Source organism: Amblyomma maculatum, chromosome 4, assembly GCF_055883805.1.
Source record: "Amblyomma maculatum isolate TAMU_Amacu chromosome 4, ASM5588380v1, whole genome shotgun sequence".
Classification (NCBI taxonomy): domain Eukaryota; kingdom Metazoa; phylum Arthropoda; class Arachnida; order Ixodida; family Ixodidae; genus Amblyomma; species Amblyomma maculatum.
In genome coordinates this window covers 136,223,911-136,251,704 of record NC_139347.1, presented here as the reverse complement: position 1 = coordinate 136,251,704, position 27,794 = coordinate 136,223,911, and the positions used below count along the sequence as shown (strand labels likewise).

The 27,794-nt window shown below is 44.4% G+C and overlaps 1 protein-coding gene and 1 long non-coding RNA gene across 3 annotated transcripts; one reads left to right on the top strand and one right to left on the bottom strand.

The window, feature by feature from the left end:
- Nucleotides 1-17,696, top strand: LOC146192652 (N(4)-(Beta-N-acetylglucosaminyl)-L-asparaginase-like). Of its 2 annotated transcripts, XM_084602544.1 has the most exons (8): nt 2-549; nt 2,496-2,652; nt 5,108-5,220; nt 7,045-7,157; nt 9,378-9,568; nt 11,569-11,676; nt 15,574-15,707; nt 17,536-17,696. In XM_084602544.1, the coding sequence occupies exons 1-8, from the start codon at nt 399-401 to the stop codon at nt 17,628-17,630; spliced, it is 1,062 nt and encodes a 353-aa protein (XP_084458670.1). In that variant the 5' UTR covers nt 2-398; the 3' UTR covers nt 17,631-17,696. The 2 variants fall into 2 exon arrangements, with proteins under 2 accessions (XP_084458671.1, XP_084458670.1); XM_084602545.1 differs by lacking the exon at nt 2,496-2,652 and having other exon boundaries at nt 1-559.
- Nucleotides 13,029-27,755, bottom strand: LOC146192651 (uncharacterized). The gene is made up of 4 exons (XR_014706773.1): nt 27,481-27,755; nt 21,856-21,954; nt 21,720-21,780; nt 13,029-13,161 (listed from the first exon to the last, which is right to left on the bottom strand). It is a non-coding gene; the product is annotated as an uncharacterized LOC146192651 (long non-coding RNA).
- Between the last annotated feature and the right edge of the window lie 39 nt (nt 27,756-27,794).

The window sequence follows — 27,794 nt, the reverse complement described above, 5'->3', positions numbered from 1 at the left end:
TGGCGTATTTACCTTTCAGGCCGGTCTGGTGGTCAATATGAATGTTTGGTCGAGGTGGCTGTGTGCAACGAAAAGTTGCGAAGCTAATTGATCTCATTATTAGTTTCGAGTTTCTGAAAAGGGAGAGAAAACGACTATTCTGTGGCCGCACCATCGCGAATCTGTTCTTTGCAAATGCGCCCGTCAGCAAAATATCAGCTAATCGGAACGTGCTATCAGCCATGGACTTCCTCCATGCTATCAGCTGGGAGAGAGCTGGCAGCGCAAGGGGACTGATAATAACAACGTGGCACCACCGTGAATATAGTGTTCGAATGCTGATGCAAACCGATGCAGGCAAGCAGTTGTGAAGCTGCCAAGCGGTGCATGCGTTACGGAAATCGCCAAAGCGTGTCTCCATGGGGAAACGTGTTGCACGGCCCTTAGCCACGGCAGCTGTTGTCTTGCTGAACTGCCAGTTGCTGTTGGCGCTTCGTGTGACAGACGGACACTGCAGCGCGCTGCCTATCGTCGTGAACACCTGGGGTTTCTCCAACGCCACCCTGAGAGGTACACCGCGGTACGTGTGACCGCATTTCGTGCAAAAAAAAATGTTAAAATATTTTTTTCTTGAACAGCGTATATTCCACCCACAAGCGCTGCATGCTGAAAATCCTGCAGTCGGCTGCGCGTGCGAAGTGCGCGCTCAACACAGGTTGTCGTTATCACAGCTATCAAAAACGCATGCGAAATCAGTTTCGCGTAGTCTTGTCGCCAAGTATCGATTGACCAGAAACTAATGAACACTGCCACGTCTCTGGTTTCCAAAGTCGATAAGCTGCATGGTAACTTATAATCCTCATGATAATGATGGATTTTTATTACGTAACGGTATCTTTGGCCACAGAGCGCCGTGGTTAAAGTTTTTTATCTGCAAAAGGTGGGGTCAAAAATTCACTTTGAAAGCATTTCACCTCATAGAAGCTGAACCGCAGGACACAAGGCTTGTACTCCTTGGAAACCAGTGGGTGTTTGTTGGAACTGCTGATTAACATGCAAGATTATTTTGTTACGATATGTGGGGTTTAATGCCCTGGATCAAATCAGTATTGGGAGCTTGCATGAAGCGATGCATGCTGGGTAATCCGCCATGATATGTCATTGGCAGCAGACAATGAAGCACGGCACTACCACTGCATGGTCGCGTAGTGCGCGCAGACAATGCTGGCGCGATCGGTCAGGCCGACTTCGGGTTCTTCACGATTCCAACAATACGTCTGCATGAGGGCGAGAAGGCAAGTGATTCCTCTAGCGAAGCGGACGCGAATGGCTCGCAAGGGCCAACACACGTATGCGATAACGACAGCAATCCGGGTAAGTATAAAACTACTTGCTAGAACTACAACTAGAACCCAGCACCTCCACCAAGTGAAAGGGGGTGTGTCTGTCCTTTAACAGGGATAATAGCCCTCTCCAAGTTGCACAAAGAACCACACAAGAGCACAGCCAGTCTAGGCCTTCCACAAGCGAGCTCGAGCAGCGCAGCGGCACTTTGTCGTCCTTATCCTCGTCTTCGTGGTATTCTCGCCTACTTCATCCTTGTCTTCGTATATCCTCGTGTAGTTCACTACAAAATCATGAATGCCGGCGATGTCGCCGGGCGGCCAGGTTCAGACGCATAGGGCAGTTAGTGGTCGCGTAGCTTGAACAGGTCTGCGTCTCACTGTAATTGCATTTCTTCATAGTGCGCCCGATTTTCCGGGCACAGCGTCGACGCGTACGTTCCTCAGGAATCTGCTGACAATTGCACGCACGTGCAATTGTCAGAGCAGCGTGCAAGAGCAGCGTGCAAGAGCAGCGCATGAAAAGCTGCATATTTGCTCGGTGGACCATCGACAATACAAGACACTTGCTCAATTCACCCTGACTGCGCTGCCTGCCGTCTGCTGCCAGCGACAACATTATGGCGGATTACCTGGCATGCATCGCTTCATGCAAGCTCTTTAGATAAATTTGGACCAGTTGGGAACCCTTATTGTTCACTGAAAACTTGGAACCATTCCCAGTTAGGTTCCAGCTGTAAACAACTGGTAATTGTGTCGTAAACCTGCTTGACCATTTGAAACTTCTACCTCTTTCGTTTCGCTTCGATGGAGAAAAATGCATGCTTTGCATGATATGAGTTGTACAATACTGTTAAAGATATTCAGATGATCTGAATTAACGATGAGCCCTCCAACACAACATCCATCATAGCCTGAGCCTCTTCAGGACGTTAAACCCCACATACTACACCACACCATGCTATGCAGTATGAAAATAAGGCATTCTCTGTTCCATCATGTTAGCTGATGACTATGAGGTCCGGTATTGTCTATGAATGTTTGCACTGTTTAGAGTCTGAAAAAGAAACGCATGAAGATAATTGATAGTTTTATTAGTCTTTGCAACGTGCCATGTTTGTAGTTGGTGGGTGTGATTTGCTAGTGCAGGAAGATGCATTTTTTTCCCTACAGCGTGGCAAGTGCTGACAGTGGAAAATGGCACAGCATTGGATGCTGTGGAGCAGGGTTGCTCGCAGTGTGAAAGAGACCAATGTGATGGCACGGTCGGCTATGGTGGCAGCCCAGATGAAGATGGAGAAACAACTTTGGATGCACTCATCATCGATGGGTCGGTTTATGTCAAGTAGTAGCATGCACCATTCAGCTGACTTCCTTGATTTGTACATGTGAATTGTGGTTGGAGACATAGGGACAGTGCAATAGTGGAAGGCATAATGAAGAGTACAAAAGGTGTGGTTGAAGTGCTGTCCTTTCTCTATGCTGTTCCTGTGTTGTGGAGCCATGTAATCAAGTTTGGGCCATTAATTTGCATGAGTTGGGAAGCTATCCCTTTTCATTCCACTATTTTTAGCAATGAGATAACCAGAGTGTATTTCTAGAATCAAAGGAAATATTAACAAGATAACAAGATAAGTCTAATGGGAACACAAGGAAACAAAAATATTTACTGGAGAAGAAACATACACAGGTTCCATTTCCATGCAATGCTGTTTGTGCAGTTTAGGTGAAAATAAAGTGCTGGTATTCAATTTCCCTCCAGTAAAATCTTCAGTCTTTGCATTTCCCATTTAAGCTGTGTTGCTTACATTTCTATAGATGGTGACGGTGTATGCAGAGTTGTATAGACATTTCTGGTTATAACTCAGAATTCAAAAACAAGATGTGAGCGCTCTTATTTGCGGCAGCAGCACAGTCACATAGTCATTTACGCCCAAAGCACTGTAGAGATCCCTCTGCGTTTCCATCGTGTTTTAGGCATGAAATGCTTCCATTGTCAGCGACCTTGAGATGATGTTGAGCCAGCAGCAAGAGCGAACATATGGGCACTGATTCTTCTTCATCTGGGAACCAATTTCTCTTCATTCATGCACTGAAACATGAACATCCAGGCACCAACTAATGTTAAACGAGACTAGTTTTCTTCTCTCTACAGCTTCTGCTCCCTCCCCAAGGATGACGCCATAGTGTGCCATCCTTACACACACACGCGTGCACACCTACACATTCAAATCAGAATGCATTATTATGATTATTATTATTATTATTGCTTTTAGTACTTCTACTTAATGTTCAGAAGAATACTAATGCGGGGTGTCCTCCATGCACTTGCAGCAATACGTGGACCTAGCTTTTCGTTTTTTATTGCCGTCATATCTTACGTAGATACTGCATATATTCTTGTTTTTTTATGCCTGCCATTCGTGGATTATCATGTGACTGACAGTGTGCCAATCGCGTGCATGTATGTTTACCTTCTGCCACTGCATTGTGCACCTACATCATGCTAGTTATATATTCTGCTTTTCCACATAGGTTCAGACATTCTAAAGACAGCTCACCCTACGGCCAAAACACGCCATTTATAAGCAGTTTCAGATGCGGTCTTGCGGATTGCTATCGGTATATATATATATATATATATAGAAACACCAGGTGTCCTAGCTAAATGTAACCAAGCTTTTAAAATATACAGCGAGTCCCAGCCCCGTGAAACTGACTAGAAGCGTCTCTCACAGGTACCTATTCTAATCTGCAGTAAACTATTTTTAATTATTTGCTTGAAGAAAAAAGTGTAAATGCAAAAGGTGCAGATCTTCTAAAAAAACGGCTATATACGTTGTTTCCATCGAGCTAGCATTTATGCATAGTAATATTTTTACCAGCCGAAAACAGTACCTGGCGCGATAAAATAAAAAACTTCCTTGTGATGGCAGTGCCACTTTAAAGGCTCTCTCTGATAAAGCTTGGTGTATTGACCTGGCGAATGATTTAAAATAACAGCTGGTCATGTGACAGCTTTTCTTGAAGGCCTGTAAATTGAGCTGTGTAAATCGTAGTATGATAGAAATAAAGTAGCTAGCCGTCTTTCGAGGGGATCTACAACTTTTTTATTGGCACTTTTTCTTCAATAAGTCAATAATTAAAAATAGCTAATTAGTGTTTACTCATTTAGTAACCTATTTGAATGAAAAAGAAAAGTGCTGTAGGTTAGGATGGGTGACTCTGAACAGCTCTGAATTGGCTTACCTTATTTTTTAATGCCCTCTGATTGCATGCCTCTGCTCTTGCCATTCTCTCCCAGCCACTAAGCCACCTGTTGCTTAATTATGCTGTCTCCTCCCCTAAACGTGATGAGGGAATTTCCATCTCTCTATTCTGCCTCCTGCTAACTGTGGTAGCATGGGCACTTTGCTCTGCTACTACCTGCCATCACTGGTATGTAGCTGACTACAACTGCTATGACGGCAACGTGTAATCCTGGAATGGGTGCTTAAGAATTGTGCTGTAAAACACGTCTGCATATGGGGTTTAACATCCTGAAGTTACAGAAAAAGGGCTCAGGATAGATTTTGACCATCTGGAGTTCCTTGACTTGCACCGACACAGGGCGCAGGTATCCTTTTGCTTTTCATCTCACTTGAAAACAGCTGCCTCGGTGATTGCTGCCTATGAGTATCTTCTGCACAGCTATAAACTCGTAGAAACGCTATGATATTCTGAGCGTGCATGTTGGCAGGAGCGCTTGTACTGGTATGTGCTTTTCTAACCCCTGTCTTATGCAGCCCCAGCTACTCCATGGGAGCCGTGGGCGACCTGCGGCGGGTGAAACGTGCCATCTCCGTGGCACGGGCAGTCATGGAGCGCTCTACCCACACGTTTCTGGTGGGCGAGAAAGGTACATCTGTTCTTCCATGGTGGGCTCGATGACACTGCGAGTGGCATAGATTTTGCTGTCAAAAGTGGCTGCCATTGAATGCTTAGTAATTCGACCAACTCATGTCAAGTGTTTGTAGCAGAGCTTTGGGAAGGGTGTTGCATTCCTTTTTAACCATATAGCATAAAGAGCCTTTGTTCTGCAGAAAATTAATTGTTGATACGATTGACATTGGATTCGTAAGCAATAAATTGTGTGCATGCTGGCCGATGGTAGTTGGCAGGTGACATGTTCAGGCACTGATTGGCCGGTAGGTTGCTTGGCATCGCCAGTTGGCAGGAGCTGTATATTTCAGATTTTGTATGTTGGCAGCTTATCTGTTTCTGGATAGTTAAAGCTACATCTTATCAAGCTTTGATCCAATTTTATAGCGAGAGCTACATTGGCCACAGTCTCCGTGCCTGTCTGTGCCTGTCCAGTGCCTCTCCATCCCTGTCCGAAGAGCGAAAAAAGAAGGAAAAGGAGAAGGAGAAGACAAATAACTCGGTAGTTGGTAGATGCAAATGACAACAGCGAGTTGCTAGGAAAGAAGGTTCGTTCGAACGTTGTGATGGCAGTGGGCCTCGGAGTTCAATGTAAAGACGACATCATACCACTAGAAGTCTTCTGTACCTGAATGAGAATGGCCAACGACGAGAGGCAAGGGGTATTCATACATGAAGTGATCCCCCTATGGCATAAATAAAGCTGAAGCCGTAGAGTCAACTACTATGTGCAAAAGTCGTGTCTTTACTTTCAAGCCAAACCTAAGCCTTCTGTACCTGAATGAGAATGGCCAACGACGAGAGGCAAGGGGTATTCATACATGAAGTGATCCCCCTATGGCATAAATAAAGCTGAAGCCGTAGAGTCAACTACTATGTGCAAAAGTCGTGTCTTTACTTTCAAGCCAAACCTAAGCATAGCCATGCAGATAGATCTCGCATAACTCCAGGTTTACCCACAAGCTAAACTACAGCTAATTTTTTTCTTAAGCAATATCTTACTGGTGAGGCAGTATACTGTCAGGTTTCCCCCTTGGGTAAGATTGTGACGTGATATGGCTGTGATGTGACTTTACTGACTTCACCATCCCTCTCTTACCCATCACTTTTATATGCACTCACCACCTTCCCCAAATGCAGGGTAGCAAACCAGTTTCTTTTACTGATTAACCTCCCTGCCTTTTCTCCTCCTCATCTTCCCGCCTTTCCTTCTTTGGTTTGGTTTATGAGGGTTAACGTCCCAAAGCGACTCAGGCTATGAGAGACCCCGTAGTGTAGGACTTGGGAAATTACGACCACCTGGGGTTCTTTAAAGTGCACCGACATCGCACAGTACACGGGCGCCTTGCTTTTCGCCTCCATCGAAAAGCGGCCGCCGAGGCTGGGATTCGATCCCGCGTCCTTGGGAACAGTAGTTGAGCACCGTAACCACTGCGCCACCCCGGCGGGGCTCAAGAGGAAATCAGTATGTCTAGTGCACTGGTTGGCATTTCCATTGTCATGCATCACGCAGAATCAGCTCTGACAGATTGCAAAACTTGGTTGAATTGTTTCTTCTTTTTGCAGAGCTGTGGCTAAGTAAGCCTAGTTTAGCTATAGATCACATGAAGACAGCATTAGGACGGAATGCATACTATACTACGGGTATGCAGCCTGTATTTTACTGTTTTCACAAAGACTTGTTCTGTTTATCTTTTCAGTGCATGACACCGTGCCTATATTTCTTTGAAATGCTACCTGTGAGCAAGGATGAGCAATCCAGCGTCCAAACAATCTTATCTCCCTGTCCCTGCTTGTGCAGCCACCCAGTTCGCTGTGGAGATGGGCTTCAAGGAGGAGTCGCTGGTCACTAACCATTCCAAGCAGATGTGGTCTGACTGGCGGGCCAATAATTGCCAGCCAAACTACCGCCAGGTCAGTTGTTAATCCGAGAGCATTAAAAGCCTCGTACGAGAAAAAAATCTGACACCGTCTGGTATCATCATCATAAAATTTTCTGGTTGGTCGACGAGGTGTGTGGCATCATGTGACCACAAGATATGTCCGAGTTGGAAAGCTTGCAGTTGGCAGGCATTCTGGTCATGTGACATGACTGAGCACAATGGCTGGTTCGGTATCATTTGGCAGCCACTTTTGGTTGTTTGCAGGCTTGTCTAGACAGGCGAGCATATCAGGTTGGAATGCAGCCAGAATCAAAACCGCATATGCTTTCTGCAATAGAAGAGCTCCACAAGCGGAGAGTGCTACCACGGTCTCTGAAGATAGAGTATCAGCTGCTGCTAGGATAGGCTCAATCTACATGGTGAGCAGAAATGGCAGGCAGGGTAAAGCAGGTCAAGCTGCCTTTAGAATTGAATGCTATCATATTCTCAGCATGTCACATGATTAGATGCCCTCTAATATTTTTCTCTTTTCATTCAGATACAAAAGAAAAGAAACTGTGAATTTCTGCCATATGGTGCTAGTAACTGTGGGGAGCTACATTACCTTGGCGTGGTTAATGCACATTATTTTTTTTTTTATAGCACATAAGAGTGGCCCTGGCTGTCTGCTAATGAATGTGCCGGGGAAAAGAAAATGTCAGGCATAGCATATCATTTTGCATATTCGGTGCTTTCGAAAGAGCTTGCATTCAGATGTAGATGTTTAGAAACATTTACCATGGTAGTCATTTAAAGGTACTCTATAAGGTGGTTGAAGTGAAACTGTATCAAGTGCAGTAGAACCGGACTGATTTTGTCCATATCTTATAGGTGCTATTTCTGCCTTAAACAGCTGGCACTCACCGGGAAACTTTAGGTGCATAAATGTTTTGCAGCCATGGTACTCCCGGTTTTTACCGCTCGGCCTTGTTTAATGCTAAAAAAGATCATTGGTATTTTAATACTCTCAACACTTCACTAATACTAATAGTCACTAATACTAATACTTCACTAATAGTCGCCGACTGTTTTTTAAGACTCGGCGGGACCCAGGAAATGATCTGAATAAACGAACAGTCCAAAAAATGAGTGAACTTGAAAAAAAAATTATTTTCTGTGAAAAATTTGATTTTTACAAATCGCGAACTTTACCGCTACCCATGTTTCATTTATAAATCAGTAATATTGAGTTATCGCATAGCGCAATCCGTTACTATGATCAGATTCCGCGTGCCGCCCATGCTGACTGATCCCGACGCGGCAGGCGTGCGCGCCGCCGGGAAGCATGTAACTCACTCTAAGCGGTCACTGCATGTGCAGTGGTGCCCCGCAGAAGCGGATCATGCTAAGCTGTCACCACTATAGCCCTCCAGTTAGAATATCCCGGCCAGTCATGCTTTTGTCATGTCCATGCCACTTCACGTGAAGTGCAGGTCATGCTCATGCCACGAACGAATGCACGCGCCGCGCGAAGCAATAACCACAATAGCATTCAGTTTCCGTTTCCATGGTTAATGACGGTAGTAAAGATTGCGAGGTGCAACTAAGAAAAAAAAATTAGCCGAACGACAGCCTTCGTAAATTTGCTGCACAAGGTTTCCAATGTGACAACTGTATTGGTAGCGCAGTAAAAACCACCTGCCATGAGTGGCAGGTGAGATAACAAAGAAAGGGAAAACCTCTACTCTATTTGTAGGGGAGAGTAGGGAGAGGCCAGAACTTGGCTGCCATGAACGGAGGAGGTTCTGAAGCAGGCAACATAATGTGCAATCTGATGGTGCCACTAACGGTAGTCACGCACTGGCAAAATGCATGGCTAAATGGCTGAACGAAAGCGGTAGGTAACAGTGTCACTTTGTGCGATTAGGCCCTCCATTGTGTGCCATTATTTCTCTCGAGTTACTGAGAAAAATAGTATCCTGACCTGCATAAAGAGATGTTGCTGAGCTTTTCCTCATTTATAGTTCTGTCTAGATTTTCATAGTCCCATAATGAATGGCTCTGCCTGGTGATGAAGGCGGAAATAGTGTTTACTGTGAGGTGAGCAATCATTGGTGGGGACCTCGTTGTCCATGTGAAAAGTGATGCTGTGAAGTAACACTAGGTTACAGCTTGTGTGTGGGGAGAGAAAAGGAGCCTCGGCTGGCCTAACTTGTCTAACAAATTGAGCCCAGTGGGGGATCATCTGTACACATTGTCCTTTGCCCTGCAGAATGTGGTACCTGACCCACGAACAAGCTGTGGTCCATACAAGCCAGCACCACGCCTGTTTGAAGACCGGCGCGGATGTCCATCCACAGCTAGTGAACTCAATCATGACACTATCGGTATGGTGATCATAGATGCCCAAAAGAGGCTGGCGGCTGGCACCTCCACAAACGGAATGAACCACAAGATTCCTGGGTCTGCTTTTGATTTATTTCGCTTCAATTTCACAGTTGCCATGCTGCTTATTTTGAGTGCTAACAATTTGCAGTAATGCTCAAAGCATCCTTTTTCGAATTTTGGTTTAGTGTTTCTCACTAGCACTCTGTTATCCAGGGTCTCGGAGGGAGGAAAAGATGGAACGGTAGAGAGCAAACACACAAAAGGTCTCGCTCATTCTAGTATTATCATTCATTGGCTGTTCAAAGAGCAGAAGCATCTCATTGTTAAGAGTTTTGTTCTATATTTAAACTATCCACCTTTATTTGGCTAGTACATATAGCATTCTATTCCTACGAGTTCTTGAATGTGCTTTTTTTTTTTCGCCAATGGGAACTTAGCAGGCAATTCATGTGAATCGTCACCGTTGTCTCTGATTGTGCATAGACACTCTTCTGGGACAGTTGCATTGTAAAAAGCTGCATTTTCACCCCTGTGGGGCTTGTGCCACATTACATTGAAGGTTGGCAGCAGAAAACATTCCAGAGAATCTTTTTCACAGTGCATGTCAGACAGAGAGCATCAGTGGCATAGGTAAGATCTAAATTGCGATCTCTTGATGTGTGACAGATGTATTGGGCCTTCCTACACCTGCCTTGTTAGGATTAATTCTTGTTTACACTGTCCTTGACCATTGTCAAGCAAAATATGCCAGTTTTGGTAGTCTCATAGTCACTGAAATGCGTAGTGACATTCATACTGGCAGTATGAAATGCTCGAAGGTTGCTTCACTCGGCTCTCTGAAGACCACCACGAGTGCCCACTGTGTGTTATGAAGCTGGTTTTGATTTGTTGGTCATATTGGAAACACCACCTAGTGCTCATGGACGCCAGCAGGGTAGCAGTTTGTTAACATAGATCAGAATACATTTCTAGAGTCTGGGTATTGCCCTGGTCGCAAGAGAGAGATTTTCTAGTGGTGGATCTAGCACTTATTTCCATGGCTTTCCTTTACACTCAACATTGTTGTTCCCGCTTTGTTTAAAAAAAATTGGGAGGACATTTAGTTCACCTTAAGAGCGTTAGATGATAGCATTAAAGAGCGAACTTAAATAGGGACACTATTATGCGTTGATAAACTGTGATCTACACACTGCATGAAGTGAAGTGCTCGCACAAGGCCTCGTTTATCCTTACTGAACGCATCTTTCTTGATGGTCTAGGTGTAGCCTGCACGGCTTGCAATCCAAGGGTCAGAGGTTTGTCTCCAGCACTTGACCACTCGTTTTTAAGTGATTTCACTATACGTAATGTCATGACTACCTCGCGATTCCTCTTGACCAATTAGGATTTTCCAGTCATACAGACTCTGGATTTTCTGCCGAACAGGACTTAAACGCTATCACAATAAAAGTTGCATTAACATCTTGTGCCAAGTAAGGCATTCATGCTTAATATTAGGAGGAGAGAGTGCATTTAATTCATTGTAACAGGTAATCTCAATGTGAAGTGTGAGCAACTTCTTGAAGAGGCGGCTAGGTGGAATTGCATTAAGTACTCTGTAATTTCCCTTCACGCACTTGGATGCAGCTATGGTGAATTTCCTGGAAAGATGCAACTCTGCATTTTATACTATTCTTGAGGCTGCGGCAAGAACATGATAGCTGAGCAGAAGTTGTTGCTGGGTTAATTTTACTACAGCTTCAATGAATACAGATTCTGCACGGCACATGAAAGATGAATGCAGAATATGAGGCAGGCAGGACATGTCTAGTCTGAGAACTAATGTTGCAGAATGTGCTGTCCACATTTCACATTGCTAGTGTTTGGCATAAAACATTGCATGTGCCATGGAATTGTAGCTGCATTATAGTGCTGTCCTCTCAGTGGCCATCCCATTCATTTAATGGTGCTTTTCTACACTTTTGTAACAAATTCGACTCTGGCGAATGCTTGGTGTTAGGTTGCTGTTGGCATTCTTGGTGGGTGATGTGCTGTTATAGCTGGCTGGGAACGCATTTATTGGCTCTCTGTTGCAGGCGCATTGGGGACTCGCCCATCCCTGGTGCGGGTGCCTTCGCTGACCAGGAAGTGGGCGGTGCTGCAGCCACGGGTGACGGCGACATCCTTATGCGGTACCTACCCAGGTGAGCTCTCCTGTCACAGGGCAGCCGACATTGTAGTTTTGGTGATTGAACATCTGGGCCGAAAAAGCTGTCTAGGTAACCATAAAACCTTGATACATTTTTGAGATCAGGTGGTATTTTATCGCCATAAGTCTTTAGTTGTGTTCACTCGGTGCAGAAGGTGGAGCAAATTGAAAGCTGGAGCGTTTTTTCTTCGTGTTTTTGGCACAGCCTAGCGTTAGTGTAAGGTACGTGTATTTCAGTGGATACCGCAGTTCAGATGATGTGCCATTTCTTCTGCTTGATGCATGCATAGAATAGATAGATGCATAGAGATAAATAGAATAGAATAGATGCAAACCATGGATAAGGGTGTAGTTTTCAGTCACAGGTGTCTGGCCTGTTGTTTTCCAAAATTTAGTGTGGAAAGTACTAAATTACAGTATTTGGCCTATGACATATCAGTCCTTGTCAGCATCACAGTGAGCTTCCATTGCTTTCAGTCCATTGATCCAACTTTTTCAGTGAGATGCTATAGCATCTGGTAAATGCCTGCATGAAATGTTTCGGAGTTCTCTCAGTGCAGCCGCTTCAACAGTTTTGATGTCCTCGTCTTGCATATTCCACTTGGGACAAATTCCTTTTACCTTAATGTGACACTCGTGGACAACTTCATTCAACATTATAGTAAACATGTTTTCTCTGGCTTCTTCCAAGTATGTTGATATCTCTCCAGCAGCAAAAAATGCATTTATTGCTGAAAATTTTGGCCTAAAAAACATTGTCACCTCTGGAGTCAACTTCACAATGTTTGCATCAAAAGTATCTTGCGATTGTCATGTTACGGCTGATGTAGCATGGCTTCTGGGATATGTACCTCAAAAAAATGGTCTTCATGCAGTGCAGTTTTCCCCTTGCAACCGGTTGACCAGTGCGGCAGTGCCCGCATTTTTTTTTTTCATTTACTCTTTCCCAGTTAATAAAAGTTCTGTTTGCAGTAAAAGTAGCAACTCGTTTTTAAACAGTGGTCACCCATCGGTGAAAGTCAACCTCACTTTGTCCTCAGTGTCTTTATCGTTTCCTCTGACCCGGAGGGTTACCGCTTGAAACATCTCATTAGGCAGTTTGGCATAGTGTATGCTAAAAAATGATGTTCTTAATTATAGGTGCACGTGCCAAGTGTTATTTCGAATTGAGCTTTACTATACATGCATGTTATATGCACTGTTTCTCAAGTTTGGCATATGTGATGCTTGCATATGCTAAAGTAGTGTTTCCAACATGGCAATGCTCTTGTAAACAGGACCCCTCGCTTTGTAGTAAATTCTTTGTTTCATTTTGGCTATAGCAAAACACGTGAGTGATAAATTTGCCAAATTTTTTATTCTGAGTGACGATCCTGCCCCTTCTAAACTGAAAGAGGAGCATCATCTTGACAAAAATTGTTTGCATTCTGGCAACCAGGTGGCTGGAGTTATCTTCACACGTCTGTCTGCATGTGCTGAACTGAAAGAGTGGATGTGACAAGCGATGTAATGTCCCACAAAATGTTTGTGATTAGCATACATGGACATGCTTTTGCTATTATAAACCCATTGATTTGCATGAAACGTGCATTCCTAGTGATTATTAGGGTACATACTAATTTCCGTTCATCTCTACCTGGTATGTGAGTAGCTTGGTTAGACAGTGGTGCCCTCTACCTGCCACATGGCTGAGCATTGCTTCAACAGACGCACAGTGCACGCTGCCAAGTAATGCCAAGGTCAATGTACAACTGGTCGCGCAACTTGGAAGAAAACGCGTGCAGCTGCCTACTGCCAGCGGCATCAACTTGATGATGAGGGCTCCTGCGAACTGTGAGGCAAATTACTAGCACACAGAAAATAAGATCTGCCAGAATTCCAAAGCACTAGAAAGCAAACATAATATTCGCGCTCAGGAATGAATGCAGTTTTTGTTTCTTGCGTAAGAAAAAATGTGTCACATTTTTAATAATATTTTAACTTGTTTCTAACGGCCTCTCTCGGCCACTTATTATTCGCTGCGTAGTTGCCCAAAGCTCAGAAATCGCTCAGACCAAAGCTTTTTTTCATCCGCGGATGGGTGCGTCATCGGCCCCGGTTCAACGTTCATCGTTGCGTGCTGCGTACAGAGTGGGTTATCTGTACCAAACAGTCAGTATTTCATTCTGCTGGTTGTGGTAGAGCTTTACAGCAAGGCGAAGACTGTGTGTGCTCGATGACAAACTGATTGCCGCTGCATGTGCTCATTTCCGGACGATGGGACAATGCTGCGTCACAGCTCGGCGGCTCGGTTCGGCCTCCCAGGCATGTCGCAAAAGTGGTGGCTTGTTTTACGGATACACGTCTGCATGAGCGGCGTATCGCTGCATGTTTTAATTGATCGGTGAAGGTGAGATTTTATTGCCCCCAAGACGCGTGTCGCATTGCTCAAAGCCTTCCGTTCCGCTCCCTTTGCTGCGTGTTTTGCTTACTGCGTTGTATTACCGCACCAACGTTCGCTGAACGCGCTTTAGCTGTTATCACAGTGATGTTACTATTGTCAGTGGGATTTTTCTCATGAACATGTTAAATGCTTAAGTTGTAAATTTGTAACCTCACATTGACTCCTTTCAGTGGCAAATGAAGCGCGAGTAAAATATGGGAATCATGAACAGGGCGAAATTTATTGGAGCGAAGCTATATCGTAGATATTTTCACTTCTCAGACGCAATAACTTCTAAATACTAGCAATCCCAATTTGAATTGCTTACCTAAGCTCTTACAGGTTGGCGTTCTAGCGCTAGCGTTAGTTATTCCGTTCGTTTGTTTTTGTTGTTCATTGACGCTGATATGTACTTTGTTAGCAAGATCTTTTACCCTTTTATAATCTCACCGCGTCTCGTTTGGAGACCTACGCTCAGGTCATTTTGTTATCATGAGGATTTCATGAAGACCGTGACGAATGAGCGGTGGTCGCTCTCCTACACTTATTTTTCATTGTCGTGAAGCGTCTATGTAAGTAATCGTGAATTAATAAAGCCTGGCTTTCTATGCAGCACAGCTTCACTCATTTGTGCCCTTAGTGAAATGCCTCAAGCCATGTGGTTCTATCCATGTGTTTGCCGAATTCACTTGAAGGCCCTTGTTCACAAACGTGCCCGAAGAAATAAGCCCCAGAATGCGTTTACATGACACGCGACGAAAGACTAGGCTAACGATGACGGAGGCAGAACGATGCTATGATAAGGTGGTTAAAGATGCCGTAACATTTCAGTTAACGTAAAACGACAGTAGAAATCCATGTCAAGTAAAGTTGACTGAACAGTTACGGTGTCCATTTTTCTGCCTTATCCGAGCATCGTTCTTTCTCCGTCGTTGTTGGCCTTGTTTTTCGTTCATAAGTAAAAAGACAATCAAATTCCCCGTCAAAAGTACGTCACTGTGACGTCACAAGCAACGTCACGTGTTTGTTGTGCCTCACAGTTCGCAGGGGACGCTGGGAAACTAAAGCCTCGCTCAGAGTCGACACGCAGGCTTCTATGGGAGTTACGCTACCATTTGTTCTTCTACCATGGTAATGCCTTGTTCTCATAAATAGATTAAAAAGTTCCAAACTTTCTTTTGTTGCATTAGCGAGTTAGCAAGTGTGTGCTGCTCCTCTCTGCAATGAGATGGCTCACAGGCTCTTTTGTTGGTGGTTAGAAATATCAGGAGAGCACTTATGCAAGCCAGACAAGTTCAAAAGTTGGTGGATTTGTGTGTTATACGTACATTCATTTTATTTAGCTCGGGCCTCCATGCTTCCCGAGAAGGCTTGAGCAGCCAGCTCGTCGGTCAGCATGTTTTCCGAAGGTCTGATGTCCAAGTACTTCTACCAAATGCGAGCAAAGTGTGAGAATGACCCGGCCCTCAGTTTCCATGCAGTGGAGAGCATGCGGCGTGGGGTGGACCCCAGGAGTGCGTGTACTGCTGCCCTACACTACATCGTGCGGCACCACCCGCGGTTTGTCGGTGGCATAGTGGCCGTCAGCATCGATGGAACCTATGGTGGGTCCCTCATCTGGCTTGGCACATGCTGTGACTGACTAAGCCTTTTGGATTTGCGATTATATGCGAGCAGTTCTGCCAAAACAAGCTCATTGTTTCTCATAGCAGATTTCGGTGCTGACAGGTGTAAGCTGGTGGTCTGCTGTGCACCAAGTAAGCAGGTTCTTATAAGGTTTCCAAGGCATTAACAGAAACTAATTTTTTTTTTTTTCTAGTGGGACAATAGATCTGGCAGTATTTTTTTTTCTCAGGAATGTTTTGCTGCTTGTTTTGTGTTCAGTTTCTACTCAGTATTTTAACACATTAAAAAAATTTTAGAACACAGGTGTTAGACTTGATTCGCTTCTCCGGTTGCTTTAATATGTTGCAGAAAGGCATTCTACTGGAGAAGCATCACTTTTTTTTTTTTGGAAAAAGAAAAAAATTTCAATGAACTAAGCATTATCTATAAGTCCTCAGAGGTGTTATATCAATCCTCTAATGAGGTAATACACAAAAAGCTGCATTGATTTGGTCTCAGGGGTACTGACAAAGAGCATCCTGATCATCCAAAAGCCAAATGTTTTAGTGGTCTCCAAAAACTGCAAAATTTTTCAGGTTATAATAATTTATTAGGTGAAAAACAGCTGCGGCTCTTTTCTTTAGATAATAATCGCTTGGCGATGTCAATTTTTGCAATTACATGAAATCCTATACTACTGCATGGACACAATGGGTGATGTCAAAACTACTGGAACGGTGTAGACCTTTGAAACCTTTTTCATCGAACAATGAAAAATTCATTTATTTACAATGGATTTACTTTTTAGTTACATTTACTCTACTTCCAGTGACTAGGTTTTCTGATTCTTCGGGCAGCGGAGTCTTAGTGGCGTCATCGCACATAAGAAGGCTTCACCATGCACATAAACTGAGAGCAGTATGTAGTAATAAGTGCACAGTCATAGTGTGCTAGAAGAACCAGAAAATCTAGTGGCTGGTGCCCTAGATTTCTGGTGCACCAGCCACTAGCACTGATGCCAGAGCAGTCAGCCACTAAAAAAATAAAGAATAAAGACAAGCAATGTGCCAATCCATGTCTGAAACTGCACACATGCTCCACTAGATGGGCAATGCGTGGACAGTAGCCGCCACCCGCTCAAGCTGGTGGCAGAAAGGAAACTACATGGGAAGACTATCTTGGCGTTGCGACAGGGGCCCTCTGATCATTGTGAACGCACTGCATTCTGTGGTTCAGGCTTCCAAAAGGGTATCTGGACAATCTCTTGTCGAGTAAGTGATAAATTTACACAGCTCCCCCATCCCCCCATTCACCAAAGCAAGCCAAGAAATCTCTAAATTAACAAGCATCCAATGCCATTGGTATGCAGAGATGTTCATGGGGACCACACAAGCAGTATGAATTAACAGGGGCCAAATTAAGAAGGTTAGACTGTGTAAGCGTCACTGCCATGCATTTTTGTTTAAGATAGCCTAAATTCATCTGGAGGCCTTTCTAATGTTCTCAGTGGTGACAGGATAAAGGTGTCAATTTGAATATTGAGCAGTTTGAATAAATAAAAGTCTTCTGCACTATATGCATTGCTTATAGCTTAGAGAATTTTGTAGGCATCTGTACCAAGGTAGACGCACTGTGTAGTACCTTCTGTGAACCCTTTCCAGTTGTATACAAGGCTTGTCCACTTGTGTCTGCTGCGACCCCTTTTTTCCTTTTGTGCACAGCACCGGAAGTGCACAGATGTTTATGTGTGGGCCTTGCAAGAAAGCTGTGAAACTGCAGTCGAAGTGTGCGAATTGTGTTAACTGCCGACCTGTTCCCCCCTTGCAGGTGCAGCGTGTCATGGAATTCCCAAGTTCCCATTCTCGGTGGCAAAGCCAGAGTATGGCACGGCTATTGTGGAACATGTTGAATGCACCAACTGAGTAAAGACAATTGCGACAAGTTATATATGACAACGCTATCACGGCCAGTGCTGGGCATTCCATCCAGTTCATTGTGTGAAAAAGCTGCCGCTTGCTTCCCATGCTGTCTGCAGTCAAAATGTTGCCCTTTTGATTAACATTGTGATGTGTGCAAATGCCTGCTTAGTGTGAGAGGCTAGAGAGACTTTCTATTTACTTTAGTGTCCTTCTTATGAAAGGAGATGGAATTAGGCCCTACGTTGCCCTTTTGCTGCAGTGGATGTGTGGTGACATTCTTTGGTTGTCAGTGGGCATGTCACGAACACTTGCTGCCGGTGATTATGTGCTCCATGACCTTTAGAGTTGTTATGCAGTGACTATAGCGGTGAGTGCATTGATAACAAAGTGCAACTTTCGAAAAACACCTCCATTTGTGAGATCACATTTGCACATAACTGCATACACTTGAAGACTTTTGCGCCATTCGCACAGAACAACTTCAAACCAAGTTTTCTATACTGTTGCTGGCACAAGCAAGGCATTCGTGCTACCACTGCCTTTGTGACTGCGGTCAAGTGAGTAATATGATCGCATGCACAGACATCGTGGTTTTGCTTCTTTACAACAGCCTTTTCACAATATGGCACTGCGGAAATAGTACAAGACATAGCCCAAGGCATCAGGAACATAGCCTCCATCACTCAATGACACTTGGACATGTCGCCAATCTTTTGCTGAGGAAAGTCCCTGGAAAGTGTGACAGGTGCCTGTTGGCTACTGTGGTATCAGTGCGTTATCTTTAGGAGTCTAGTTGTGAATAAAAGACTTTGTCCAGTGGTGTTGCATACACCACCTAGCACAGTTCATAATCATCATTAGCCAGACTATACACACTGCAAGGCAAAGGCCTCTCCCATTTTCCTCAAAACTGACCCGGTCCTGTGCTAGCTGCATCCACCTACCTAATTTTCTGCTGCCCCCTGCTATGCTTGCCTTTCCCTGGAATCCAATTGGATACTCTTAAGAAACCATCGGTTATCCTCTCTTCAAACTGCATGTCCTGCCCATGCCCATTTCTTCTTAATGTCGACTAGAATGTCAGTAACTTGAGTGATTTCTCTTACCCAAACTGCACGCTTCCCATCTCTTAACGTCATACCTACCATTTTCTGTTCCATGGCCCTCTGCATTGTTACCCTTTTCGTTAACCTCCATGTTCCAGCCCCATAGGTGAGTACAGGCAGCTATTGTATACTTTCCTCTTGAGTGATACCAATAAACTGCTAGTCATAATCTGAGAGTACTTGCCAAGTGCGCTCCATCCCAATCTTATTCTCCTTGTTATTTCCCTTTCATGTTCTGGATCTGCGGTTACTACCTGTCCTAAGTAGACATATTCGCCTACCACTTCTAATGCTTTGCTACATATATTAAACTGCTGTTCCTTTCTCAAGCAATTCAGCATCACCTTAGTCTTCTGCATATTAGTCTTGAGGCCTACCTTTCATCTGCTCCTGTCCAGATCATTTACCATTATTTGCAGTTGGTTCCCCGAGTTACTTGGCAATGTCATCAGCAAATCGCAGATTACCGAGGTATTCTCCATCGACCCTGATGCCTAACTGCTCCCATTCCATGCTTTTGAACAGTCTCTAAGCAAGCTGTAAATAGCACTGGGGACATGTGTCTCCTTGCCCAACACCTTTCTTAATTGGAATTTTACTACTTTCTTTATGCAGTTAGCTAGTGCCAAAGTGTACAGAGAGAACACATACCCCTTTCCTTTTCTGGGAAAATGGGAGAGAGGTCGGAAGGTGGTTGTCACGGGAATATCTCAGCCAAAAACAGTGACCAGAGAAATAACTTTGTAAAATTGATGACTCGATCGTAATGATCTATAATGGCTGAGCAAAAATGAAAATGAATAACAACTCGGGCAAAGATTAAAGCAAACTTGAGCACATAATCATATTTAGCAAATGATTACGCAGCAATGATAAAAAAGTATTTGGTATTTTATACTGTTCATCTTCTCATGTACTGCATAGAATGTAGATGGGAAGCATCTTATTTGATCAATGCAGAAATTGGAAGAAAGGAGTGCATTTGGTTGTCAAAAGGAAACAAAGAAGATAGAAAAGCAGCTAAGAAGTGCTTTCAATGTCTGAATTCCCCGACTAATACGACTAATCTAAAGCATAGGTTTATAGTTGCAGCTCGAGGTACTTGGTTAGAAGGCAATATAGGACATATAGGAATAATGATGGCAGAAAATTTTAAACAACAAAGAAGTGTCACATTCTTTATCCAAGGAGGGTAGACTGGTTAACACAGTGATTTCAGTGGGACACAGAGGGCAAGAGAGGGCTGAAAATAGCGTGCCAAATAGCACGTCAGCAAGCACTGATGGTATTCCAATTATGTTAATAAAGAAATTGGGCCTAAAATTGATGCAAGTGTTGAGTGAGCTGGTGACCATAAAGGATGGTGAAGCCACTCCATGATTATACCACCAACGTCATGTAGTATGCATGGTTGCTATGCGATAGATACGTGCCACTGCATAGCTGCCACCATTAGTTACACATTGCGGAATAACGCGACCTTGAAGAACAATAGAAATATAGCATAATATACAAGTGAAAGGGGACAAAGCTGAGAAGAAAAACTACTCTCCCATATCAGTGACATTAATAGTTTACAGGGTGCTAATGTAGATTTTAAAGGCCAGGCTGAATGAAGGGATGCTAGGGGAGCTACAAAATGGGTTCCAGAAACAAGAGGTTAGAGGATAATCTGTTCTCATTGATGCAGTCCACTGAAATAGCAGAAATAGGACTCGGATCTCTATAACCAGCGTTTCCGGATATTAAAGGAGCCTATGACAGTGTACCTCTAGAAGACTTGTGGGGCATACTGGGCTAATAGGTGTAGAAGATGACGTAACCAATCCTTTTAAGGATATCTAAAAAGGTGACCAGGTACTTTTACTGCAAAGGATAACAGTGGTTTTGAAGCCTGTGTAAAGGCTACAGGCTACAGCTTAGGAAAAGTTGTCCACTGTCACCTTTATTGTTCATGCTGTATTTACAAGGATTATATAGGGAGCAAACTAAGAGAAGTGGACTCTGCTTCAATTAACGCTTTCTTTTTCAAACGAGGAGAATGGATTGAACAGTCATCATCAGCCCATGGTGGCCACCTTTCAATGGAGGCAAAAAGCAAGGCGCCCATATGTTCCACGCGATGTTAGTGCACGTTAAAGAGCCACATGTGGTTGAAATTTCCGTAGCCCTCTCCCATGGTGTCTCGTAGCCTCATTTGCTTTGGGACGTTAAACCCTATAAACCAAAGCAAACCATTATCAGAACTTATGTATGCGGATAACATAGTACTAATGGCTGGCAGCAGGAAAAATCTAGGGGTTAGATACCTGTCGTGCGGAGGGAGATGGATTAGGCCTGAAGTTTAAGTTACTATAACAAAAAATCAGCAGTCGGTCATGATTTTTAATGATAATGAGGGCAGTAAGCAGCATAGAGTACAGCAGGCCAAGCTGGGGACAGTGGATATGTAGTATACATACATTGACCTTGGTACATACTTCTTGGGTGTGGATAAATAATGGAGATCTAATAAAGCATGAAAAATATATAACAGCTAAAGGCAGCAAGATTGCTGTTGTCATGAAAAATAGGACAATGTGGAATTACAATAGGTACGAATAAGTGGTACGATGGGATTAGAAAATGGCTGCATGATGGTTCCTATAGTCTGACGAATACGGTCCTGCATATGAGATCAGAGGTCCGAGCACTGTTGCAAATTAGGCTGCATATGGGGTAGGTAGACGTGCACCTTGTTGTTGTGGCTGTAGGAAGAAGGAAAAAGAAATGCACGGGCCTGCTACTGGCTTTGTAGCTGAGCCACCTCCGCTGCTTCGTGCGGAAAGAAGAGAGAAAGTAGAGAAGACAGGAAAAAGAGGGAGAGAAAGACGCGCGCCGCAACAGCCGTCATCCACCACCTGAGCTTTGGCGGGTGCAATGACGGCCTACAACAGATAAAAATTCGGTGGCTGGCTAGCCCCCGCCGCAAGCGACGTTGACCTACCTATCCAGCCCCGGCCAGGTACAGCGCCACCTCTCGCCCCAAGCGTGCGCCTTGGGAGCACCTGGAGGAGGAGGACAAAACATCTATTTCAACGGGGGGGGGACCTATCCCCCACCCCAAAAAATAAACCAGTCACCAGTACAGGCCGGTCCCGTTGGCCGTGGCTGCAGTAACAGTGCGGCGAGCCAACCATTGCTGGCGCTCCGGGCAGGGTCCTGCAGGACGGCCGGAGCACCTGGGAATACACCATATCCGGGGGCACAAGGTTACCCGGGATGCCCTTCATTTGAGGGCAGCTAGCAGCAATATAGAATTTCAGCAGTGATTGAGAGAAATTAGGAAAAACAGGGTTGGAAAAATTTTCAATTACTTGTGAATGGAAAAACCAATCAGGAAAAGTGCCAAGCATATAAGCCAGGACTTTTATGTTAAGAAAAAGATTTATGAAACAGAGATGCAGTGGAAATCTGGAATACAGGCCGCACTGAAATAATTTACAGAACATTCCAACAGAAAATATCCAAAGCAAATATCTACTCTTGGAGCAGTATATTGTTCGAGGAAAGGAGTATCGCGGATTAAGGTCTTCGTACCGCGTCAATTGTACCAGGAGATAGACACGTTATGTGTACGTGTAAAGATCAAAGGATTAGTCTGAACACAATAGATTATTTTTTGTAAAGGACGCTCTACATGCAGTGCAATTAAGGCAACGCGGCTGATTTAGCCCGCTGCTCCTGCAGGCATCAGGAAATTATTAGACTTCATTCAGGCACTGCAGTGGGCGAATTGCCGCTTCTGGTTCCTGCGCTACTTCACTCCGACGCGTGGCCACACGGCCACACCGGACCGCGTATTGACAAACCATATCCCGTAGGAGCACTCGAGCAGACGACGCTCTGACGCGCAAGCACGTGACACAACGTCACTTCCGCGAGTAGCAGCGACGCTGTTTCTCCCTAGCGCCTTGTGACGAGACTACTCATGGTTTCAGTTTCGTTTCATGCAGGGCTCGCATTTACGTTTTTTTCCCGCTAATGTTTGTCAAAGGTACTCATGTTTCGGTGTCGTTTTCGCGCAGCGCCCGTATTTGCGCACGGCTGTCGGTTGAAGTTCACGTAAAAATAACGCGAATTGCCGTCGGCTAAAAGTTCGGTCACGCGATCACGTTAATTTCGGTCCAGTGACCACTGCGCGAGTTTTTTGCTCTGGTGTTCTGTAAACGTCTGTCGGTTACCGGTCACGTGTTACGTAAATTTCAGTCCAGTGGTCACTTGCGCGGCTGTTCTTGTTCTGGTATTTTCTGGAATCGTCGCTCGGCTCGGCTACACCCCGAAGTTTGCACTTCTCCCCATCCGCATAGCTCCACGCATTTCGTCCGGTGCTTCTGGGTTGTACGCACGTGCACTTTGCTCATCCGTTGCGCGCTGCGCTAACCAGGGTGATTTTGTGCTTGGCGAACTTGTGTGTCAATTGCGGATAACTAGAGATGATGGACGAGCTCCCAGAGCCGCTCGAGCTCGTAAAAGATGAGCTCGCGTCAAAAGGGCTCGGATCAGTGTATCGCGCGAACCTGACAAACGAGGCAGCCGTCAACGAATGGCTGGAAGCCTACAGCGTCGAAACCAACAAGTCTTGGATTGTGCAAAAGGTTCAAAAGGATGGAGAAAGATACGTACTTTGCCGATCAGCCAGTATTGCTCATAGCAGTATATTTTTAATCATTGTCAAATAATTTATACTCGGCTAGTGCTATATCTGGGTTGAATTTCAGTCAATTTAACAAAAAGTGGAGCTATATTTCTCACTTATACTGGAGTCGAAAGTACACGAGCGCAATATATTAGGCGATAGTTTCCATGCAGACCAATGCAGTTAGCTGGCAAGCGCGAGAGAAGAGACTTTTGAAGGAAGTCATCACCTCGAAGCTAAATGACTAATTGTAGAAATGATGACACAAAGTGCTAGTCACATGCCGTCAATCTGATAACTTTCCCTTGTAAACGTTCGTAAAATCAGTTTACAGAAAAAAAAAAGTCTTAGCCAAAGAACTTATACTGAGTGAACATCTAGTGAATATCTGCGGCAAATGTTAATAATATATCATTATAGTATACATTATAATGTCCACGTTGAAGAGAGTAGAAAGTGGACATGTACCGAATACCCACATATGCCCACACATCTCTTGATGAGATATTAAATGATATTCTGTAGATATGTAGCCAACATCTTTTTAGGGATCACAGCAATTGCTGAAAAGTGCCAAAGAAGATAATTGTTTATCCAAGGCAAAAATTTCCTACTGGTTTCTTGAGGGGATCCTACTAGTTCCAGTAGTACTGGTTTATAAACACATTCCCCATAGCCACTGGAATCGGTAGCGGCTGGGTCTCCCTGCAGAAGGTCGGTTGGGTGCATTGGTTCTGGTGGGCCTGTTGACCTATGAAAATCTTGGTGCAGCAGCTGCCTAGGGCCGCACTATCAAAATGAAGACAAGGGCAAAGGTTTCATAAGTGTGAATCATACTTTATTATTTTCCATGTCTACAAAAGTTCTGCAATCTGCGTGGACACTTTTGTCTTGCTGTGTGGTACTGCTGCAGGTGTTCCAGCTTCAATCAGATGTTGCAATGAAGTTAGCTGCACAGCAAGATTTTTTTCAGAAAAACATACAGCACCACACTACTTTAATCTAAATATCAACAATTTGGAAAGCAGCCATTCAAGAACAATGCATTTGGATTGTTTGTGTACTTGCATCACCAAGGGCTTAGATTACTTCCAACCAAAGCCATCATCTCAGCTTTTAGACATTAGTTGATGGCATGGTACCCTGCCAATTTAACAGTCAAACCATTCCATATGTGACACACCACAAATTGTTAGTGCTGTGCTTCGCATGCTATACAGCTGCTTACAGTGCGATCAATAATGTTTCTGTCTAGTTTGAGCTTTTTCAGAATCAGTGCGTGGCGAGCCTGTGTATGCATTTGGACCAGAATATGAGAGTGAAAGTGTGTGCAATGACAACTGGTGCATGTGGAGAATATGCACTTCATGTGTTATATGTCGACTATGCGAGACAAGTGCAATCTACTGTGTGCGTGGTCTTCTCTATAACTCGAACCAATTCACTGCACTACAACATTGTCATCAACCATTTGTATACTCATTCTCCTTTTATTTCCCTTTTCTCCCTTCTCTAGTGTGGAGCAGCACGCTAGGGTCATATTGCTGCTGGCTGAACTCTCCATCTTTCTTTTTGTTGAATTATTTTCATCGCTATCTTGCTTATTCACTGTGCTTTGGGCCTCCTTGCAAACACAAATGTGGCTATTTGCAATTCAAAGTAGGTTCTTTGATGGCTGCATGGCTGCCCAGTGTCATTTGTGGAACTGAAGTCACATCTGCCACTTTTTCCTGCCAAAAAGTTGAAGGCATTTGCCAGTAAAACAAACTGCTTCTGCATAAATGGTTTACAATGTATTGCTTGCCATGCATTTACTAAACAGCAAAGGCATTGTTTCACCTAAATTTAGAAGCAGCGCATTTCAGTTTTGTTTAGTATAGTGTCCCAAATTGACTTAGGCTTTGCAGGATTCTGTAGTGTAGGTCTCCGGCTCATTTTTGACCAATGATTTTTTTTTAACATGCACTGACATCACACAGTAAATGGGTGCCTTACATTTTTCTCTATCAAAACATGGTCACTATGGCTGGGATCGAACTCAGGTTCCTCAAATTTAAATGCCTAAAACTGGTTGTTTCATACTATTTCCTAGACGACTTTCATCGGGGTAGCCTTGTAGTACCTAATTTACTATAGCCACAAGTCCTTGTAGTACCTAATTTACTATAAACACACTTGTGGCACATGATGATGACATTAACAAGCGTTTCTTTGAAATGTTGGATTGCTAGCTGACCAGTGTGCAAACCATAAGGGAGTGACGTCAAAATACTCTGGTTCTCCCCTCTTCAAGTGTTGCTATAATTTGTGAGCTTAATCCTTTAATTTTGTAGCAATGATTCCTTCTTCAAAAAGATTGGTAGGCATAATGGTGCATGTACAACATGTCACCTAATTCAGAAGCTTTTGAAGTGGCTGTAAGATAGTTTGGAATTCAAGTTAGCCAAGGTCACTTTGAGATGTATACAAGGAATAAACAGTTGTTGTGAAAACCAGCACTTATTTATCTGACTCAATATTGAACGGCACCATTCTGCGTAAGCATGTTATGGGGTGCCCACAACTTCAAAAATAAACACTGTTGTTTCTTCTTGCCATGACACTTGAGCCGAATACCAATCACATACATAAAGAGTTACAAAAAACAAATTACACAGCATGCTATGCCACTGCCTCTGCTTAACAGGTGCAGTTAAGTTAGCTGTTGCGCTCAACAAATGCCTATTCAACGCAGTGCTCTCAAACAAGCGTGAGTACTTTAAGAGGGTGGAAATTCTGGCTGGTTGGTGCATGATCTGTGGCTAAAAACAGCCCTAACACGAGACGAAGCAGACGAAACAGCGTCGTGTAACCTCTGCTTTGTCTTGTGTCAGCGCTGTTTTTAGCCACAGAAGCGCGAGTACTTGGTTATCGAGTTCACCTAATATCCCACTACTTTCAGAATCAATAGTTTGACGTCGCCAGATTATGGGCTTCAGAAAAGGGCGGTTGCCGCTATGACCAGGGCGCCGTAATCATGCGTGCGTTCACAAAACGAGAGCATGTTTTCATTTCAAGGATTATTACCGCTAATTTCAGAAAACTGGCTTCGCTGTTCCAGCATGTTGCCATATAGAAACATTTCCGTATTTAAATGCCGGAAACTGGAAAAAAAAATCCTGAGTGAAAACAGCTGCTCACAAGGTAGCATAAAATGAGAGACGGCCTTTGAGGTGTAATTTAGCATCTGTAGTAGTCTACATTTGCCCTTGGGTAGGCCAGCAGCTTTAGCATCCTTAGCGAAGACCCCCGAGCAGCGATGCAGCATCACAGCAAATGTTGCACAAATACACCACTTAACCACGTTTTTTTTTTCCTCTCTTTTTTTCCCCCCTTTTTACCCCCCATATTCCAGCGGTGCTTATCTAAATATTGCAGTGCTACTAACCAAGGCACTTTCAACGATTAGTGGCTCCAAGGCGAGCGCCAACGGCGCTGCGCAGCTTTCTTGGAATCGACACACTTGCACATCCAGCACCAGCACAGTCGGCATCCAGCATGTTTAGGCAGCAAAAGTTCAGCAGTCGTGGCTTCACAAAATCGCTTGCTGTCAGAGTCAAACACCAGACTTCGAGATGACGGCCAAGACACTTGTTTCGAACTGCAAACATCACAGTATCCAGCATCCAAATGGCACGGCTTGGGCCACTGCATTTATAAAGCCTCAAAACTGCGGCCGCAGCACCCCTTAAGCCACAGGCACTACCACTAAGCCATGGTAGACGTTTGTCTGGTTAACCAACGCCCCAACGCCAGCGTCGGCGAAGCAACGGCGCGTGCGTGTGCGCCGCCATCTTTCTTTAGCATAAAAAAATAGAAACAAGCAAAAAACAACTTAAAGGAAGTGACGTCGTGTCACGTGCTTGCGCGTCAGAGCGTCGTCTGCTCGAGTGCTCCTATGGGATATGGTTTGTCAATACGCCACCGGACCAATGCCTCCAGCAGATCGAGGTACGGAAGTGTTAATTGCTGGAGGCATGCACGTTGACACTCAAGGACAATGCGCCGTTGGATGATCAGCTGCACCAACTTGCGCATGCTGGCTAGTGCCTTGTGCACACAGAATAGCATCTGCCGCGCCGACATCAAGGCGCCAGCCTGGTTGACACGTGGGCAACGTGGGTGCGAATGAACTTCGCGAGCTCTGACCCGTTGACGCAAGTTCAGGCCACTGAGTGGGCTGATGAGGTTGATGAGGTTACCGAGAGCCACGAATGCAGTGCCCACATATCCTTCAATGCTGACAATAAATGTTTTCCGCTACAGCATTTTGACGCTGCGTCGGCTGCTAGCGACGTTTTGTTCGGCTTGTCAGAGGCAAGTAACGACCAAAAACATGCATAA

What these genes read in the sequence shown, in the direction of transcription:
- LOC146192652 (XM_084602544.1), top strand. Translation starts at nt 399, where the DNA reads ATGGGGAAACGTGTTGCACGGCCCTTAGCCACGGCAGCTGTTGTCTTG. An exon ending in GATGCACTCATCATCGATGG is followed by an intron (nt 2,653 to 5,107) that starts GTCGGTTTATGT and finishes TGTCTTATGCAG; the next exon opens with CCCCAGCTACTCCATGGGAG. An exon ending in GTTTCTGGTGGGCGAGAAAG is followed by an intron (nt 5,221 to 7,044) that starts GTACATCTGTTC and finishes CTGCTTGTGCAG; the next exon opens with CCACCCAGTTCGCTGTGGAG.